Here is a 19,989-nt window from a genome sequence, read left to right as displayed (position 1 = left end):
AACATACCATGACAAGAACGATGATTTATGTATAGTATACATATTTATGACATCAATTCTATATGAATCTCATAATTTAGTTTCAAAGATTGGATTCAAAAACACTGTACACCCATATATTTTGTGAACAATCGTTAATTTCGTTTTAATTATAAAATAGAAACGTTGTAGAATTATCTTTATTGATCTTAATAAATCTGCAAGATTGTAAAATAATCGGAAGTGGGTTGAAATTGTATTGTATCACGCTGATATTTAAGTACCCACTGAACATCGAACATTTAGAGAATTGGTGAAGATAAGAAGAGTTTGAACATCAAAATTGCAGGATTTAAGATGAAAATTAAAATATTTTTAAAGTCACTGCATACATAGTATATAAAAAATAGAAAAAAGAATCATAAAATACTTACGTACCAGAAAAATGGCATTACGAATCTTTCGGTGAGAAAGAGAAAGACAATTTCTATATATTATAAATATTAGTAAATCGAAAGTTTGTCAATGTATAGTATGTGCCAAAGAAAATGATACAATGTGACAATCACGCAGAATGATCAGATTGTTGAACGTGCGGAAGAAATAGAGTAAGTTCATAAAACACTTCAATGTGCCAAACAGCGATGCTCCTAAGCGTCGAAAGCCAACATTTTGGTAATGAGCTTGAATTGCCACAATCCAATCTCTAATGTTTGGGTTTGGCACTCGTAGCATTAGTGATAGCACCGGATGGTGATAACGTCAAAATTGTTAAGCCATCTCCACGAATTGAGGTACTGAAACACGTATCAATAAAATCGTCTGGTCAGGAGGAATTTTTAATTAAACATTATATTTTTACAGTCACATGACACGCACCGTATAATTTGTTCACTTATTAAATTGTAAAAGCACCACTTCGTACGTTATAATCGCCCCTGCCATCTGTAAGTAATAAATCGTGTCGATTCTTTAACTTTATAATATATTTAACTAATAATATATTATAATAATATATTATATTTTAATTTGTCACGAGAGACAAGAGAACGAAATTAGAGTAAATCGAAATTTGAATCTAAAGAAGCATACAAGGTGGGCTGGAATTTGTAGTAAAAGCGAGCAAGGGATGATTTTACGTAGAAAAAATAAGACAAAGGTTTTATAAATGACTAAGTTGCGAATGGAATACATCCTTTGCTCCCCTACCAAAACGACGTAATTCTGAGCAAGGGTCAGTATTGTATTATAGCTGAGTTATAACGAGAAAATGCAAGTTATGAATAAGGTAACTATACCGCAAGCATAAAGTTTCTCGTAATAGAGAAGAAACGCAGCCCTGTCAGCGCTACGTCGTCCGTGGTCAATTGATAGTGCAATCTTTGCGCCTGTGAAGAACATTTTATTGTAACACTGAAAATATCGCTAAAAATGTAAGTAGATCTACTACTATTTTATATATAATAATCAGTATTTTAGTTCAGTAGAGCTACAAGAAAGAAAAGATAACTATTTGAGTAGAAAACTTATTTAATATTAAAAAAGAGATATTTATAAAAAGATACCTCAATACCGTAGCAGGATGTCGAACAGTTGTACAAATATGGTAACGCTTGTTTACTGTGATCATATATCCTCGCAGACAATAGAGTAACCGCGGCAGTTCGGCCAATCAGAAACGTGAATGAACCAAAAAAGTATATTTCCTCTAGAATAGTACTGTTGTTTGAAGTTCTTCAAACAAAAGCGGATTAAAAATAATTTGAAAAGCAAATTTGATCAAGTATTACTAATTAAACATTGAATATTTTGTTTGCTAACTATACATGACTCTCTACATATGTATTTGTATAGGAAATAATTGTTTCATTTAAAATTTAATTAAATATATTTTTCCGAGTAAAAAATAAAATCCATCCCAACAATTAAAAGTTTAGCATATTTTGGTAAATTTTATAAATAAATGTACTTTCTTCTATGCAGGTTGCAACATGAGAATGCTTTTCACGCTTAAAATCTAAACTATTTATTAATATAATTATTATTATGCCACTATAGGAAGATAAAACAAATACATATACTTACGAAAGGCCATTTAATAATTGCAAACAAATGAAGTAGAGATTATTTGCGAAGGATAGTAGAATTATTGGCGAAACGTAATTGTCCACTTGTTTCACGACGCAACTTAAGATGGCGTAATCTTCGCGAAGCTCGCACCAACCGATAGTCGTTCGACTATTTGTCGCCGTGACCGCCAATTTCTTATTCAAATACTTATACCTTTCCGCCAAACCTGTGGAAATCTAAAAATTTTACACAACAAACATAGTTTTGATTTAGACATTGATCATATTTGGACTTAATTATAAACTAATAACAAAAGATAAGATGATGAGGGATAATATAATAATAGTATACACAAAGGAATTGCAGATTAGATATTATGTAATACGTACCAGCATGAGAAACAGATCCGTGAAGTTCCATACGAAAGTCGCCACTTTGCTCACGAAGAATATGTACAATCCAAAAATAAAATTGTAGTCCACTGAAACCAAAAAAAGCTACAATGTTGTCAAAATTACAATCGTTACAATAACATCTACCGAATAAAATCTTACATATGTCGAAGATAAAGGAATGTGATTTTAGACTGTACACTTCTAGGAAGTCTCCGAACGTGGCGTTGTGCCTTTCACGCCATTCAGTGGTCTCGATGTTATTCAGTACGCTCAGAATATGCTCAACGAGTGCCAACAATAGAACTACAGAACTTATGAAGAAGAATTTCCATCGAAGGGGTAGTCTCTCCGTGCAGTTGCTACACGAGATACATAAACAAAGATTACGTAGATGTGCATACACATACAAAGTCACTCTTTTCCTATATTTGTAATATCAATCACATACCAACAATAATGAGAATAATATCAAATAAATTTTCACGATAAACTACGAGTATTTCACTTTAACTAAATTCTTATTGCAATGCTACGCAAGCTTATTCTTTTGGATATAATACATTGGACAACATTTTTGCATCTTTTAATTGTTTTTAGTTTACAGCAAATATTCGGCATGCATATAAGTTACCAAAACTTAACAAGGGAATTTATTTAAACTTTCCCTATATGCTCGTGTAAAAGAAGTCGAAAAGTATGACAATCTAAGTTTTATTGCAATTTTATTTAATTTCACTGTTTGCAAAAAAATTTGTTTATGCATTGTCTACCAAACTAGTGTTCCTATATGATCTCGAAAAAAAAATTAAATCTTTCGAAACAATTTTAAAAAAGTTAATACGTTTTAAAAGATATCCATGTGTATTTGCCAACGACTGTACGTATTTTTTAACTCATATCTATAAATCATGCTACGTATGCAAAATAAATAAACGGGGTTGAAAATTTTTGAAACTCCATCCACGTTCACCACTGCGATGAGTATCCTATAAAAATATGAGTTCGCGCAAATATATACAGAGTGTCCTGGAAATCGTAGTACAACCGGGCTGGGGTTGATTCTACATTAAAAAAGAAGAAAATATTTTGGTATGACATTTTTTCATCCGGTGCTCCGTTTTCGTGATAATCGACTTCAAAGTTCGTTCAAATTGTAAACCATTTAATACAATTTGCTTGTCTCTGACCGGGATAGTGTTTACAAACAGTGATAATTGTATGGTTGAAACAATACAAAGTGTGTCTACTGATTAATCATTTTTTATTCTTTTTTACTACTTACTATTACAATGCTACAATAATTGTTGAAAATGTCCTCCTCGCTGCTGCATACACATAAATTTGCTCGATGAATTAACGATATCTGGACAGATTGTAAGTTGTTATCGCTTTTTAATTTTTCGAATGCCTCAGTAACATTATGTTTCAAATATGTAACATTTACTACATGCAAATTATATCATTCATGTTGTAAACTTGCTATACACGAGCACGACACTTGACTTGATAAATAATACACGACAAGCAAATTGTATTACATCGCTTACAAGTTGAACTTTGAAGTCGATTATCACGAGAACGGAGCACCGTATGAAAAAATGTTATACCAAAATATTGACTTCTTTTTTTATGTAGAAGCACCACATGTCTGGTTGTACTACGATTTCCGGGACACCCTGAATAGTAATTTCGATGAACCGGCACTGTATGTAAATAAATGCGCAGTCGTGCTACCGGTAAATAAATCAATTATTCTTCCTTCGGTACGTAATGACGATTTATAGTTATCTAAAATCGCGTGACCACTAATAAACGATCAACAACACGATTAGTAATAAACTATGTCACGCATTCCATCTGCGTACGAGCACGATATTGACCTATCTATGTATTGTTCCATAGCTCTGTACTCGCATTGGAAGGACGCCCATCGCGAAGATAGCCAGAGAAATAAAATCGAGCCCAGCAGGCTGTTCCCATAGAATACTGCGCCGACCGTTGCTGCACCTATGCCACCTGAAATACATGCGATAGTTGTCACAATAATTCTATGTTAAATTTAACCCTACACATGGCCTAACTTTCTCTTAAATTCGCTACAATGTCTTGCTAGTTTTTTATTCCCCTATCATTTATAAATAAATATTTGTATACCATGTGATCAAGGAATAGCAATATCCACTGTAAAGAATAAATATTTAGGGTTCACAAAAATTGATTCGATGAAGTACAATTTTTCTTCCAATCGTCAAAAGTGCGATAAAACTTTATGGTTCCTTATATTTTACAAGTTTGCAAAAACGTACAAAAAGAATCTATAGGTTTGTTAATAATTATTTCTAAATTATTATTCTATTAGTATAGGAAATGAACATTATATAATCCGATATTTAGTTGTTATTTAGAAACAATTATTGACAAATTTTAAAATAAGGAACCAAAAAATCCGATCGCACCTTTGAGGATTGAAAAAAAATTATGCTTCATCGAATCAATTTTTTATGAACTATAGATATTTATTGTTTTACCTATTTTTCATTCAGTTTTATGAAAGGAATTATGAACTATAAAAGAGTATCTATCTTCCTTAAGTAGTCAAGATCTATGAGTTTACAGGATTACTCTAATAAATCGTAACCTTTCAATTCTTTATAGGGCTGTACCAATTACTTAAACATTAACTTGCACACGGACAACGAATCGTTGCGCAACAATTTCATTAGGCTTCAAAGAAAATTCAACATAATTAATATAAAAGTTTGCCCAGAAGTACAGAATTTATTGCCACTTTCACGTTGCAGGAGACGTTGACTTATAGACGCATTATGTGACAGCACTTTCAACTTCGTGATATCCGGTAATATTGTTTAACGAATCGCTGGACAAATGATTTCCGGGAATCAGGGTAGTTCAACCTCGCAAACTTTCAGATAAGAGTCCGTGACAGTATAGAAAATTGCGGCTTTACGTCTCTTACTCGGTGAGTTAGCAGGTTCGATGGAGAGTGGGCGAGATAGAATCATAGTCGCGTGACTGACGAATCCTTAAGCTTATGCCTCTGACACACCGATGTATTTATTAGTATGTAACACAAAAAATTGTTACACTTTTCATAGCATACACATTGGCAATGTAGTAAACTTTTTTTTAAAAAACCTTGCCTTGATTCTACTTTTTAATTTTCACAATTATCGTATTCGGAAATACATAACTACTATTGTTCGGTATAGTTACTTTCAAAATACAGACATTTTTTCAAGAAAAAACTGCGGGTTTTATTGTGCCGTAAAGATGAGTTAAGTTTAAGTTGCCATTATCTTCAATTTATTAAGACCGTTAACACTTTCAGTGTCAATTAAAACGAAATCGTATAATAGATGAAATATCTAATTCGATATTATTGTTGCGACTTACGACTTTATATTATATTCGTATTACATGAATGCCACTCAGATTATATTACTTATATATACTTAGTTATAGTTGATATTATAAGTTATAGTAGTTCATATTATAAATCATTTTCCATAAATATCACAAATTAAACGATACGCCTCTTGCTCGTGCTATGTATCGAATAAAAATTGAAAGTATTAAAAGAAGAAATATAGTTCCATTTCGTATAAAAATCCACAACCTAGTTATGACAGCTAGATCCAATTAAAATACTGTTCGCTTCAATTTTCCGGAACAACCTCAGAATACTAATCATCGCAGGACATGCGATCACTAATGGGATTAGAATACCTTACATACCTTTGCAAATGCAATTTAAATTTTGTAATACAGTTAATGAATTTTCGCTTTTTGTATGAATAAACGCAAAATGACTTCGAAATGTATACTTACCACGAATTTGAAACGTAGCAGCGTTCAAAGTTTTCAGCATATAAATCACTGACACGGCTGTTGCAAAAAATAACATCATAATGATGCAAATGCTGTAGATGGTGAGTAACGAAACCATGTTAAAGCGAAGTTTCGATGGTGATGGGGATCGTACTCCAGATATCGGAAATACGCCAAACACTTGAGCTATACTTAACATAGGTCCAATTGCACAGTGAAAACTCTCCGTGTCCTACGGAATAAAACAAGTGAATAATGTTGGTAGTAAACAATTATAGTAAATAACTAACCCCTTGCACGAGTCAAAGTCGTGACGAAGATACGATAACATAAATTAAGTGTTTTTAATTTCTTCTAGATCGAAACAACATTTAATTCTTCTATCATCAATGTTTAGAAATGAAAGCTAATTAAGATATACAGGAAGCAAAAATTGTCTCACTTTATTAGGATAATTATTGAGGAGGAAGACGTGTTAATCGAAGAACGAGATCACAGATATAGAAGAAAGATCGAAGAAAGAGATAAATTCGAACCATTTGAAATTAAAATAATATTGAAATCTATACATATAAGCACCTATGTATGTCAGCTAAAATTTCTGAAAATTGCAGATTCTCACGTTTGAATGTAGAGGAAAGTTTCGTCGAGGTTGATACTGATCCCTAGACAAATGTGTTTGATCATTCATCCTTGTTTCCTGGATAACGTTGTCATATTTTCTTTGCACCGCCAATGGCCAAATTCTTTGATTCGACTTTCTGGTCCTACTAGGAATTTCATTGAGAGCAATTTCCATCTTTAAAAACATGACTTGAATGGCGTGACAAACATTCGCATTGAAAGTCATTACATTCTGATGCGGACATAATCCTGTGAAAACTTGGAGTTAACAAATACTGATATAGTAAACGATATTTGAAATTGTGTCATAGTTTCCCAACTCTTTGTTGTCTTACCCCTTTTTTAAGGTTTTATCGTTTAACACAGACTTTACTAAAATACTATAAATATTTGTCGTCAAAGAGTAGGATTATATAAAAAAGATATTTAAGCAAATATATTAGTTGTTATTTACATAATATAATGACTTATTTACAATTTTAGCAACAATTTTAGCAGCAATAATGGCGATATACATCTTGAAAGATTAGAGAGTTAAATTGAAGATGAACAGTATAAAAAAACCGGGAATTTATCTAATTAACTAATTTATCTTTATGTAATGATTATTAGCGATTTCAAATTTTTTAGAGCAAACGTTGGAGAGCTATTGTGAATATTTATACTTCAGAAATTACTTACAACTTTCAAACAATTTTGATTGAACAGTTTGAATAAGTTATTTCTAACGGAGGGCAATTTGTCAAGGACTAGATCGTCATTCGTCTAAATTATACTGCAATAGATTTTTATCTCCGTACATATGGGTGTCTAGTAACAGATATAGAAAATAAGTAAGAAATGATTACATAATGTTTTTAAATATCTATAAAACTTATAGAATAGTTGTAATGGACTAAGTCTTACAATATGGTAATTAATAATCTTGAAAAGCGATCATTCTAAAAATTTAGATAGGAGAAAACGACAAAGTGACCAAAACAAAATTAATAACAAGAGTTTCAAATTAAAACATTCTAAAATCGTGTAGAAGGATACTTTTATACTTGCAATAGTTACACATGGTAGTTATAAACGAAATAATAAAGCGTTTCTTGTTCAACGTTGTCTGAACTTATTGACTGGCTCTAACTGTAAACAATTATAAGTGACGACTATTTACATCGAACAATGCTAGATTCATTCATGTTTTCGAGATAGTTTAAAATAGAATACGCTCTGATGGTTTTCTTCATCTTCACTTATTCGTCTCGTTGAACGAGTCAAAATTGACTATCCTGTTTTTCACGGTAATATTATATGATATCATAAAATGAACAATTATAATTGGATTTCTATCTTGTACGTAACTGTTATTTTCATGTAGCATTTTGATGTCTTTGCTTCCAACAAATTCTTAAACGAGAAAAATATGTTTATTGTTTGCCAACCTTTACTATAATGTTCGAATATCGGTCATAAAACAGGAGAATTTGATTTTGATATAAAAAATGTAAAAAACATATGCGAGAGGTTAAATATTGCTTTAAAAAGTAGCTTTACAAATAAAATGGCTGTATCGATAAGACATAGTGACACGATTAATCGCAATAATTTATTACCATGTAAACGAGACATTTCTTTATTTTACGGAGTAGATCTGGTATCATGCGCTTCCGTTAGCGATCGTTATATACTGTTAAATTGCAGCTATAATTACAAAGACCAACAACAAAGGGAAACTCGTAAAAAAATTCTGGGCGGTAGCTACGCAATTTCTCCCCGTTTACACACTTTTTAATTAATTACCATATCGAGCGTGACGCGTATTCAGCGCAAGCGATACTAACAATGTGGTGTATTCCTGGAAGGAGGACAATGAATGTTTATTCAGGATATGAACTAATGTGTTGACACTTCACAGTCTTGTTAACTCGCGCAAAGTTTTTTTATTCCTATTACATATTCGCAATAAGGTACTGCTTGATAGATTCTATAAAACGGTTTGTGATGAAAAGAAATCAAGCAATTTATTAATATTTCGACGTTATCGCCATAAGTTCTACCTGCATGAGTGCACTCTCACCAAAAAGTAAAATTAAAATATTTATTTGAATTTACAATTTAGGATCTTTCAAGAGCGGTTTGTCAAAAATTCAAAATTTAAAATGTGGATTATTTAAACAAGTTTAATGTTCCTTGTAAAGTATAATGAATGGGATGAAGGCATACTGTTTGTTTTTAAGATAGTATAGTAACAATAGTGTATTGTATTCGATTAAAAAACTGGAAACGTGCAAAATATTGACACAAAAAAATTACGTGACCCACACGTTACTAGGACTTTATATAACTCAACCTTGCATAAACTACACGTTAACACAGTGGTAATGATTTACTTTTTATCTCTTATCGGTTCATAATATTATCGATTCCATAGCATCGGCTCGTTACCACTGCATGATTTTAAAATAAATTCTTTACTTACCGCATAAAGATCTCGCAATATTAATTAGTCGCGGAATACACTTCATTCATGTTCCACTATCGAAAACGATAACAAATGCAACAAGTCAAAATTTCTGCAGGAATATAAAGTGATTCACTGTAGCAGAGTGCCGACGAATACTAACTCGGAAAGTTTCTTGATTGAGAAAAATTGAAGTGTATACTCGGACCTGCGCTATGCATGCCTGATCAGATACGTAGTTATACTACTAGCTGCTTTCACTATAATGTTGATTATTAGACGGTGGATTTTTATGCAAGATACAAATTTCGAATAAATTTTTGTTGTAAAAGGAATCACTTTTAGCATCATCTTCTTGTATTTTTCGTTACATGTACATTAGTTAAAATTAAAAAAAAAACGTCGTCAACCCTTATTTTAGAATGTCTAAAAAATATTTAGTACTTTCTGAGACCCAAAATAATAAGAAATTTAAAAGAGACATTCTCCATGTATCAAGTAGTCTATAGAACTATTATCCGGTGTGCATATTAAAGTACACAATTAAAAATAATTTAAATAAATAAAAAATGGTGTAACAGTATTATTATTAAATTCTTCTTGCATTCGCAACTTTTCATTGTACCTACCCATTTTTGTCATAAATGCATAAAATCCGCAGTCTATTTATGTTAGTTTCCCCTGTTGTTTTTTAACGAAAAAACTAATAGATTTCGAAACATAGACTAACTTCTAAAGATCGAATATTTTTATTAAATGTTTCTATTAAACAAAATACCATTTTATTATACTTTTTCAGATACAAGTGGTGCTTATCGTAACTGTTGTTTTTTCACAAAACAAAAAATGTTATTTTAATGTATTTAAATGTATTATAGATTTTAGAACAGAAGGGAAATTTCGATTGCTCTATAAATATTCTTTTCAATGAAATAGAATCTATATAAATATATTGTATCTTAAATATTTGTATACCTATATTTTTCTAGAATAGTATCGAGCAATATAATGTGATGTATCCAATTTATTACAATTTATGTTCTATTTTTTCCCACATGAACTCATAAAAACAGGGTTTTCTCTTCTTCTTTCAAACCTATTGTGCCTCAGAATTATTTATAAAAAATATCAAAACATTTATAAATTGTAAAGAAAACATGAATACTGACTGCGTCTATTATTTTATAATTTTATTTAACTGGTTTTTATTCTAATACATTGAACGTATTGTAAATTTATAATAATATGTTAAATGAATTCAATGTTTACCACATAGCACGTTGTACACCAGCTAATTTATTGTGATCTGCTAAATGACGAAACATTATCCTAGATACTCTCCACCTTAGAACAGTACCATGGCTACGAGAAGTTAATACGCAACGAGGTGTTAATTGTCTTAATGCGGTTTGACGAGGAATTGTTTCATCTATTTGTTTACCAGCTAACTCCTGAAATACAAAATAATATTAGTAACTCTAATCACAACAAAAATTTTATAGGTATATTTCACACATTCAGGTTATGTTTGGTACATGTACGTACCCGAATTTCTGGTGGTAAAATATCGTTTCTTTTCAAGACCACTAATCGCAATCGCTCTGTAGCATGTTTTTCTGCCAATTTTCTTCGTTTTATATCACGAACCATCCACCGACCAATATATCCGTTACGAATTTGCTGAAACTAATCATACATCCACTATAAGATAACACTTTTATTTACGTTATATGAAGTATAGCAATACACTTTAATAAGCAATACTTTAAGCATGCATTTATACTTACACCACCTACACTAGAATTTATACTTTTTACAAAAACGTTTGCGAAAGTCGCCAAACTTTTTGTTATTGAAGCCATGTTTAATTATGTAGTCTGCTTCATGGTTTGGTATCCTGACACGGCGCCACAATAACCTGTAGCAGATAAAGATATATCAATTTCTATAGATAGTAATTTTCTATTTTAACAATGGCATTAATTAATAATTTGTAAGAGGACTCTAGAGTCCTAAAAAGGTAAGACGGAAAAGCCTATAAAATGCAATGTCTGTACAGATTTTTAGCCTGTGGTAATAACGAATTGTCTGCACTGTGAACAAAAAAGATTCGGTAATGTGAATAACTTGTTTGATTGTATAAAATTTGGAAAACATTATTATGCCCTATTAAAATTTCTCATAAATAACTGAAAAAAAAACTTATAAAAGTAATTGAGGAAAAATGTATACCCATTAGCCCGATGTAATTTTCGATTTTGAATCTGTTGTAGAATGGTTGAAGTATATTTGGAATTATATATTATTGAAAATTGAAAATTACATTGTTTACCTTAAACTCACTAGGTGGAGGTTGATGGCGAAACCCCATATGGCATATGTATGTTGTGTTTAGTGAAGACAAGATTCTTTCCTGAAACTTCGTCGGTAATTCTATTTACTATCAACGAATTTTTGTTATCGTAACAAATTTAAATAAATCTTCAAAGAAATAACACTTTAAATCTATAAAATTTAATGAAGTTTGTAAATGTATAAATTTTGTATAATATAAATAACTGTTAATATCAACTGTTGGTAATCCTATCTAACAGTTTCAGCGTTTTGCTACTAAGTGCAATGGCGCTAAAGTTATGCTTTCAGAAACAAATAATTCATACCGGAATTTACGTCATACCTTATGTAACACCCGGTACGAATCATTTTTGAGTATATATACAATAATTATTTAATTATAAATTATACACTTTATAGTACAATTTCAATTTTGAAACATTATAAGATACATTCGTAGTCTCTAGTCACCTTTAATATTCTATTATATAATTCTTTCATATTGCGTAAATTAAACAATTTGTTTGTCTGTTTATTGGTATATTGCATCTGCACTTTATATGAACACAGATAAATTTTACATGGTACATTCTTGATTTATGCCATTAACTAAAAAATAAAGCAAAGAAATTATCAATTTGCAGTACTGTCAAGGTCATTGACTCAAGGTTAGATTAATCTGACAATGAGATTATGTTGAGGAATCTTATTTCAGCGTATAATTCCATTCAGTTTTCTCCATAGATAGTTATTGTCTAACGAATTATAATTTATAGTGTCAAGTATAAACTTCGTAGTACTCTTGAGGCTAACAATTTACTCATTTTAATATTTCTCAATTCTATAAAGTTGCAAAAGTTACAATAAAATAATGTAATTATTTAAGTAACAGAAGATTAAACATATTTTTTGATTCTCAGAATTTAATATGCTGGTAGATAATTTGTGTATAATATATTTTTAAAGTTTTAAGAAATCTTTCATAAAGAAAGCAGATGAAATTTTATTATTAATAATAGGATGTATTAATAATAACCCATCGTTTCTTGTATGTATTAGTCTGTATATTATAAAAACGTAGTAATTAGTAATAGAAATTTTATAAATTTATAAGTAATGTACATAGTGTGCGTATAATTCGAAAAATATACAGAGTGTTGAACAAAGTCGAGGCCAAATTGTATGCAATATTTATTAAAACAACTAACAACGTTAGTAATTATTCGGAAAACATAAAAACAGAAATCAATAGTTTTTATAAAACATTTTCAACTTCGAACCTGTAATAAAATAACAAACTCTATTGCGCCTTTATAAAATACTTATCGTAGTGTCTTGTCAGTATACAATTAACAACAGCCAAAGAATGCTAACGTAATGTTATATATTTATTGTTTGAAAAATCAATTAGCATAGATTGAGATCAAGCAGATATATAGTTTTTGTAAAGTATATCAATGTGTTCGGAACATTATAAAAAACTGAAAGGTAGTAGTCCTGAGTTTACTTATATAATCAATCATTACAAAGCTTATGTAATGCTTTTGTACATAATGCGAATTTTTCAAATGTCTTATTAGAAATGCTCCTACAGATACAATGTCTGACATCAAAGTTTGAAAAACGTTAAAAACGAAACTTAGTTTAAAAAGAACGATTAATATAAAAATATAACATTCTAAAGTGACACTGATTTTGTTGTTTTCACATTATAATTAAATTTGTTAAATGTCTTTTAATACGTGTGTACACCCTGTATATGCATATATATTATTAAACAAAATAGTTGTCCGCCCTCACTCTTTTTTCAATACATGTAGTTTTATATATATAACTTTAAAGTTACTTATGCAAAATAAAATGGTAACAAAGAATTATGTATTTGAGTTATAAAGTAGACAGTGTGCTGGCACAATTATTTCGAGGAACTTTTCAAAATTGAAATTTATAAAATCTTGTAGAAGTAGATAATAGAATGCAATGGACAACTATTCTGCTTGACAATGCATGAAATATATTGGAATCATATTTAAACACGTAAACATACTCGTTTGTAGAATAAATAACGGAAAAATTACCGTTTCGTAATTATAAATTAATATTGTTTTTTCTTTATTAAGTGTAAATATTTATCATATATATTCATTTGTCGTTACATATTATACGAATATTTATTTTACCGTATTTGCTTAGTTTTCATATACTTTGCATAATGTATACAATTATGTTTCTTGCATTCAGTAACGTGAGTTGTACAATGTTTCAGTAACACAATTTGCGTTATCTCAATAATTATGTTTTCTCCTGCAAAATTCATAAATTTGCATTTTTTAAAACATTTACTCTTGCGTTATAATTTACCAGAAAAAAGTAGTTCACACAAATCACTCCACTGAATTCATACCGGTCTTCGCTACAGTAGAAAAAATAATTGTAAATCTGTAGTTCTCTAAATATTAGTTCTTAAAAACTAACCCATGTAAGTTTTCTATAAAGACAGTGAAATTGTTAAACTCGCTTTACTAATTTTCAAAAATGACAAAAAGAGGAACACTTGGGGGGAATAAAAAATTGGACATTATTGGACAAATGAATTATTAATTGTTTCGGTAGTTCCTTTTATTCACTTTCATCCGTTATTATTGTTATTTATAGGTATGTACAGAAACCGTTGTTAATCAATCTCGATCGTAGGAAGAACGCGGGCGAAAGTATCGAACCATTCCAAACCCAATCGTAACTTCGCACATACTCTCCCCTTCAATGTAGAAAGTGTTAAAAGGAAAGGTATATTTGTAAAGAAATATTTCGTAGAAAAAGTGTTTTGTGTATATATCATCTTCAGCAATTCAATTCCTTATCGAGTCAGGCAATTGAAAAGTAATAAAAAAGCAGGTCCCTTTTCCCCCGATTAAATCAGCACTGGAACTACCGATCTCTTGTGTTTCTCGCAGTTTACTTCCGCGCCGACGTATAATATTAGTTTTTCTTTTACGATAAAAATGTCAGATGCCAATTAAAAATGAAAATATCTTTACTGATATCTATACGATAAGGATGACAATGATATATTAGTAATAACGACAAAAAAAAATGAAATTTCTCGAATATCGCAGATATAGGATTTATTTCCGTATAATAATTAGAAAATATAATTAAGCCGAGCTAAATTATGATGTCTGTTGATGTTCTTGTGAAACAGATGTTAAGAGTAGCTCCCGTAGTTTACTTTCTTTTACCATGGAACTCGTAGAAAAATATGGGTCACTTCACGCTCGCCATCGTCGAACTGTCAACCTTTCCTACGAAATTCTTTGCGATGGGAAAAGTGACGGCGCAACCACTTCGATAAACGGAATATACGAATGTGAAAGAAGTACGATGAATGTGCTACTTCATGTGCACGAAAAGCCATTCGTCGCAACTCTTTGATAATCCTACTATTCTTAATCACTGGTTGTGATTTCATAGGTAATATTGCAGTCCGCGATGGAAACAATGCGTAGCCAGTCTCGCACGAGGAACATGAAGAAAGAAGGTAAGCTACTTTCCAGCTACTATACGCCGACGCCCATCTTGGGATACATATGTACGGAAACTAGTTATTTCTTTTTCTGGGCCTTCTCGGCAGCCTTGGTGACCTTGCCCGTAGCATCCTTGAAGACGACGGCCTTGATGACACCTACAGCCACTGTTTGACGCATGTCACGAACAGCGAAACGTCCCAAGGGTGGGAATTCTTGGAAAGCTTCGACGCACATGGGTTTGCTTGGAATAAGGGTGACAATGGCGGCATCTCCAGATTTGATTGCTTTTGGTTCCAATTCGGTAGTTTTTCCGGTACGACGGTCACACTTCTCGATAATTTTGTGGAACTTGCAGGCAATGTGAGCAGTGTGACAATCCAACACTGGAGTGTATCCGTTGCAAATTTGGCCAGGATGATTCAGCACGATAACCTACGACAAAGATGAAATTAAACAAGGTCCCATGATAATAGTATTAAAAAATTCTATGTTGTTTAGTATTCAGACGCCTTCGGCCGTCAGCAGACAAAAATCTTCCGGTGGAAACCGCGAATGAAGTATGAAATTTCTCATCATTATACTAATTGTTATAATAAAGATTATATGTTTTAATGTATTTATCAACACGTACCTGTGCGGTGAAGTCAGCAGCACCTTTGGGAGGGTTGTTCTTCGAGTCACCAGCTACATAACCACGACGCAATTCTTTGACAGATACGTTCTTAACGTTGAAACCAACGTTATCGCCAGGAACTGCCTCCGTCAAAGCTTCGTGGTGCATTTCAACGGACTTAACTTCAGTGGTAAGACCAGCAGGGGCGAATGTGACGACCATACCCGGTTTCAGGACGCCAGTCTCGACACGACCGACGGGTACTGTTCCAATACCTCCAATTTTGTATACATCCTGTAAATCAAACAAAATATATTCTTACTATTGTTTTATAAAATTATCAATAATTGTCTAAGAATTATAATTTTAGTCAGACACCTCTAACCGTCAATGGATTGTTAAACCCTCCGGTGGAAACCGCGAATGAGTAATAGATGTTATCATCACGAAAAAAAAAACAAATTTAATATTATCCTGTATGATACCAATTCTTACCTGAAGAGGAAGACGAAGAGCCTTGTCTGTAGGTCTCGTAGGCGGAAGAATGGCGTCAAGAGCCTCAATAAGGCATTTTCCTTCTGCCTTACCTTCCTTGCGCTCAACAGCCCAACCCTTGAACCAAGGCATCTTGGAAGATACTTCCAACATGTTGTCTCCATGCCACCCAGAAATTGGCACGAATGCAACAGCGGCAGGAGTGTAACCAATTTTCTTGATGTACGAGGATACTTCTTTCTTGATTTCTTCAAATCGGGCTTCAGAGTATGGTGGTTCAGTAGAATCCATCTTGTTCACGCCAACAATCAATTGTTTTACACCAAGAGTAAAAGCAAGCAGAGCATGCTCACGGGTTTGTCCATTTTTCGAAATACCAGCTTCGAATTCACCAGTACCGGCAGCAACAATTAATACGGCACAGTCAGCCTGAGATGTTCCAGTAATCATGTTCTTGATGAAATCTCTGTGTCCAGGGGCATCAATGATAGTAACGTAGTACTTGGATGTTTCAAATTTCCACAAGGCAATATCAATGGTGATACCACGCTCACGTTCAGCCTTCAACTTGTCCAATACCCAGGCATATTTGAATGAACCTTTGCCCATCTAGAAATTTAGAAATTGTACGTTATTTTTGTTACACTCCAGATCATTTTTTATATTCGTTATATTTTCCTATAGTTTACCTCCTGGGCTTCCTTCTCGAATTTCTCAATGGTACGTTTGTCGATACCACCACATTTGTAGATCAAATGACCAGTGGTGGTGGACTTGCCGGAATCGACGTGTCCAATGACGACTATATTAATATGAATCTTCTCCTTACCCATCTTGAACGTTTAGCGAGACTACTGGTTTTCTCTGTAATCAGGAAAAGTATTATTACTAAATTTCTTCACCAGCAATTGAACAAAACAAATTATAAAATCGAGAAGGTTATAGGCGTAGACCACATGTTCGATAAAATGGTTTAAATTAATTACAGAATTAAAACGAACCTAATAAAATATGATTTCGTCAAAGCTAACTTATTTCGAAATTATATTTATATAATTATGTTATTTACAAATAAAAATTCGGTAAATGCAGCAGGTGTCTATTTTAACGTACACGTGGCGACGTCTGACTATTCCAAAACGGAACTGGCAGCCATTTTGTAGATGGCGAGATATTGCAACGTTGCCACGATTTGCTTGACGCTTAGCATCGGATGATGCCACGTTGTGAATTATATATAATATTTCTAATGAAAGGAGCTGCAATTAACCTTTACCGAGCTGATCTTTACGTTACTTCAGAATTTCCGGCATTATTGATAAAATTTACGACTTCCGGATAGCATTACTCTTACATTAGCAAACTAACTTGTTAACATTCAGAATTATATTAATATTGTTAAAATTGTTATAACATTGAAATAGACAAATTGTATGCGTTATGAATTTGGAGAATATCTTAAACATTGCGCTGCGGATAGTCAATCTTGAGATAAGTTTCATGTACGTGAATCAGGAACATCGTTCAAATTTATCATTCATTGTTCGCAATAATGTTAATTTCACTCGTTGCATTCTTTATTTTGCACAAACATGATTGTTTATATAACGGTAAAGAAAAAAAATTGAGGCAGCTATATTGCAGATTGGCAAATGATCTCCATTGTTGGGAACAAGTCGTCCCACAAGGTCGCCGTTGCATACGATTTCCAGCAGAGCATGATGTTGCTCTGCATACACCATTTGCGAAGACTCAAACCAATTTACAGTTCATTATTAGTTTTCGAAAATACGTTTAAAGGAAGTTGCTCTTAAAATTGCAGAGTGCACAAAGAGTAGTATTACACAACGAACATCTCCAATGATGCACGAACATGATCGAATCTCCAAGTGTGACAAGCGTCGGCCATACTGCATCCGGTTGCTTGCTTTTTCCGAACTTTTTAAGCATACCGAACGGAATTTTAATATGTCGTTTACGTTTCCGCGTGTGTTTTATTTCTTATATGGTTAACAATCGGCCGCAGAATAACACAATTTTTAGAAGCCACGTTAAACGATTTCAACAAAGTTCAGCATGTGGTCCGCGTTTGAACAGCCGGCTAAAATGGTGATTGGCCATGCGCTTGTTTTCCAACGTTGTAATTCACCGATAATAATGATATTTCCGTGAAACTGTTGTCACAACACAATTCGTTGATATTTCGATCGTTGTTCTATTCCGTACCTGACGTTCGATGCTACCTTCTCGGTAATAAAATCGACGGATTATACTCCCGTGTAAAAACCACGAACAACCACTCACCTCCAGATGCCACGACAGAAAGAGATCGTCGAAGTGAAGTGACATGCGCATAGGGCTTCCCGGCCGTAGCCTCGAACCCAGCGGCTTCATTATATCGATCACTTGTGGAATAATAAACGGGTTGTTTGGGCATTATTCACCCTCTTTATTTGGTAGGAAAACCGGGAGAGCAATTCCATTAATATCCGTTATAGAGTCGCATTATTAAACTGTTGATTTCCACAAACGTACCAAGCGAAACTCTTTAAAGAAAATCAGGCTTTGGTTTCGAGGCTACGGTTACGCAGCACACAGGCGTGCCGGCTGACATATATATATATATTACATACAGGTATTCTCAGGATGTATAGTTGTGTGCGTACACATGGAATCAGGAAAAAGATAGAATGTTGCCATAATGTTCAACGATAGATCGATGCATCTGCAATGAGAGATTCAACGTTGTAATTTTGAATCACTGAAATCTGCAGATATTAACCAACAATATGAAAAATAATTGAACTTTCTTTCTTCTTTATTCGATTTGCTGAGTGTTCGTTCCGAGAAGGCGTAGGCGAGATTAACGTATCTCACTCGGCATATGTTGAACTTAATGCTAGCTCCTCTCCGATGTAATTTAACACATAAAGATTAATAGAAGGACTATGCAACGATATTTTACGTTCCCCTGTAATTGAGTGTTATTGATACAATTCATTTGTTATTGAACGATTACATATGTTTCAGTCATAATTAATTACCAGTTAGTAATGCAAGACGAGTAGTATTTGTAGATTGTGTTTGATTCTATACATTACGAGGTCTTGATGTTTTTGCAAAACTGCATCTATATAAATTTGAAGATGTAAGAAGGCTCTACGGATGATATGTACTGCCACACATACATATGCTTTGAAATGGTAACGTTTTCTTGTATGTAGTGGAAACGTTGACAAGCAGGTCAAATTTTCTTAGTCGTAGATGGTCAGTAGCCTGTAAATTTGTGGTCGGCTGTTTTTTAAGTATACGTACCTGGTGTTTGGAGACTTTTTTACTTATTTCTGTATGTTCTTGGAATATTAGGGAGACTTTATATAATGTTTTAAACGAATTATTTTTATGTATCGTGTTTTTATTCGTGTACAAAAAATAAGAATCTGAAAATTAAAAAACGATCTTACAAATCGTTAAGAAAAATTAAAAGCTGCGTCGCAGAAATAATAATAAGAAAATGATAATAAATTACATATTTATGTAAATAAGTTACAATATTTGAGTATAAAGGCAACAATATTTTAAATTAAGTGTTACTATAATTTTTAATATGGAGTACAATCATAATTTTAAGTTGAAGTGTAATATGTATTTGCC

At 32.4% G+C, this 19,989-nt stretch overlaps 3 protein-coding genes across 6 annotated transcripts; all 3 read right to left on the bottom strand.

The window, feature by feature from the left end:
- Positions 1 to 148: 148 nt before the first annotated feature.
- LOC144468409 (gustatory receptor for sugar taste 64f) lies at positions 149 to 9,517 on the bottom strand. Of its 2 annotated transcripts, XM_078177858.1 has the most exons (12): positions 9,385 to 9,504; positions 7,599 to 7,727; positions 6,916 to 7,166; positions 6,294 to 6,525; positions 4,325 to 4,460; positions 2,604 to 2,803; positions 2,439 to 2,530; positions 2,065 to 2,285; positions 1,545 to 1,713; positions 1,278 to 1,367; positions 859 to 924; positions 149 to 776 (listed from the first exon to the last, which is right to left on the bottom strand). In XM_078177858.1, the coding sequence occupies exons 3-11, from the start codon at positions 7,141 to 7,143 to the stop codon at positions 871 to 873; spliced, it is 1,422 nt and encodes a 473-aa protein (XP_078033984.1). In that variant the 5' UTR covers positions 7,144 to 7,166; positions 7,599 to 7,727; positions 9,385 to 9,504; the 3' UTR covers positions 149 to 776; positions 859 to 870. The 2 variants fall into 2 exon arrangements, with proteins under 2 accessions (XP_078033984.1, XP_078033978.1); XM_078177852.1 differs by lacking the exon at positions 7,599 to 7,727 and having other exon boundaries at positions 6,916 to 7,175; positions 9,385 to 9,517.
- An 800-nt stretch (positions 9,518 to 10,317) lies between these two features.
- Mrps14 (mitochondrial ribosomal protein S14) lies at positions 10,318 to 11,823 on the bottom strand. 2 transcript variants are annotated; one of them, XM_078176904.1, is made up of 4 exons: positions 11,699 to 11,823; positions 11,142 to 11,284; positions 10,912 to 11,052; positions 10,318 to 10,817 (listed from the first exon to the last, which is right to left on the bottom strand). In XM_078176904.1, the coding sequence occupies exons 2-4, from the start codon at positions 11,226 to 11,228 to the stop codon at positions 10,632 to 10,634; spliced, it is 414 nt and encodes a 137-aa protein (XP_078033030.1). In that variant the 5' UTR covers positions 11,229 to 11,284; positions 11,699 to 11,823; the 3' UTR covers positions 10,318 to 10,631. The 2 variants fall into 2 exon arrangements, with proteins under 2 accessions (XP_078033030.1, XP_078033038.1); XM_078176912.1 differs by having other exon boundaries at positions 10,385 to 10,817; positions 11,154 to 11,284; positions 11,699 to 11,816.
- Positions 11,824 to 14,808: 2,985 nt separating this feature from the next.
- On the bottom strand, positions 14,809 to 18,669 carry Ef1a-f2 (elongation factor 1-alpha F2). Of its 2 annotated transcripts, none has more exons than XM_078180469.1 (5): positions 18,640 to 18,669; positions 17,025 to 17,199; positions 16,336 to 16,944; positions 15,859 to 16,134; positions 14,809 to 15,659 (listed from the first exon to the last, which is right to left on the bottom strand). In XM_078180469.1, exons 2-5 carry the CDS (start codon positions 17,166 to 17,168, stop codon positions 15,303 to 15,305), a joined length of 1,386 nt encoding a protein of 461 aa, XP_078036595.1. In that variant the 5' UTR covers positions 17,169 to 17,199; positions 18,640 to 18,669; the 3' UTR covers positions 14,809 to 15,302. The 2 variants fall into 2 exon arrangements, with proteins under 2 accessions (XP_078036595.1, XP_078036585.1); XM_078180459.1 differs by having other exon boundaries at positions 18,562 to 18,662.
- Between the last annotated feature and the right edge of the window lie 1,320 nt (positions 18,670 to 19,989).

Source organism: Augochlora pura, chromosome 1 (genome assembly GCF_028453695.1).
Source record: "Augochlora pura isolate Apur16 chromosome 1, APUR_v2.2.1, whole genome shotgun sequence".
Taxonomy (NCBI): domain Eukaryota; kingdom Metazoa; phylum Arthropoda; class Insecta; order Hymenoptera; family Halictidae; genus Augochlora; species Augochlora pura.
Note: the sequence above shows the minus strand (reverse complement) of the source record. Positions and strands in the feature narration are given on the sequence as shown.

What these genes read in the sequence shown, in the direction of transcription:
- Mrps14 (XM_078176904.1), bottom strand. Translation starts at nt 11,228, where the DNA reads ATGGCTTCAATAACAAAAAGTTTGGCGACTTTCGCAAACGTTTTTGTA. An exon ending in TAGGTGGTGTAAGTATAAAT is followed by an intron (nt 11,053 to 11,141) that starts GCATGCTTAAAG and finishes ATGTATGATTAG; the next exon opens with TTTCAGCAAATTCGTAACGG. An exon ending in TTTTACCACCAGAAATTCGG is followed by an intron (nt 10,818 to 10,911) that starts GTACGTACATGT and finishes TTTGTATTTCAG; the next exon opens with GAGTTAGCTGGTAAACAAAT.
- LOC144468409 (XM_078177852.1), bottom strand. Translation starts at nt 9,430, where the DNA reads ATGAAGTGTATTCCGCGACTAATTAATATTGCGAGATCTTTATGCG. An exon ending in TATTGCGAGATCTTTATGCG is followed by an intron (nt 7,176 to 9,384) that starts GTAAGTAAAGAA and finishes GTTAACTCCAAG; the next exon opens with TTTTCACAGGATTATGTCCG. An exon ending in TTCCTTTATCTTCGACATAT is followed by an intron (nt 2,531 to 2,603) that starts GTAAGATTTTAT and finishes TTTTGGTTTCAG; the next exon opens with TGGACTACAATTTTATTTTT.
- Ef1a-f2 (XM_078180469.1), bottom strand. Translation starts at nt 17,168, where the DNA reads ATGGGTAAGGAGAAGATTCATATTAATATAGTCGTCATTGGACACGTC. An exon ending in TCGAGAAGGAAGCCCAGGAG is followed by an intron (nt 16,945 to 17,024) that starts GTAAACTATAGG and finishes CTAAATTTCTAG; the next exon opens with ATGGGCAAAGGTTCATTCAA. An exon ending in CTCTTCGTCTTCCTCTTCAG is followed by an intron (nt 16,135 to 16,335) that starts GTAAGAATTGGT and finishes TTTGATTTACAG; the next exon opens with GATGTATACAAAATTGGAGG.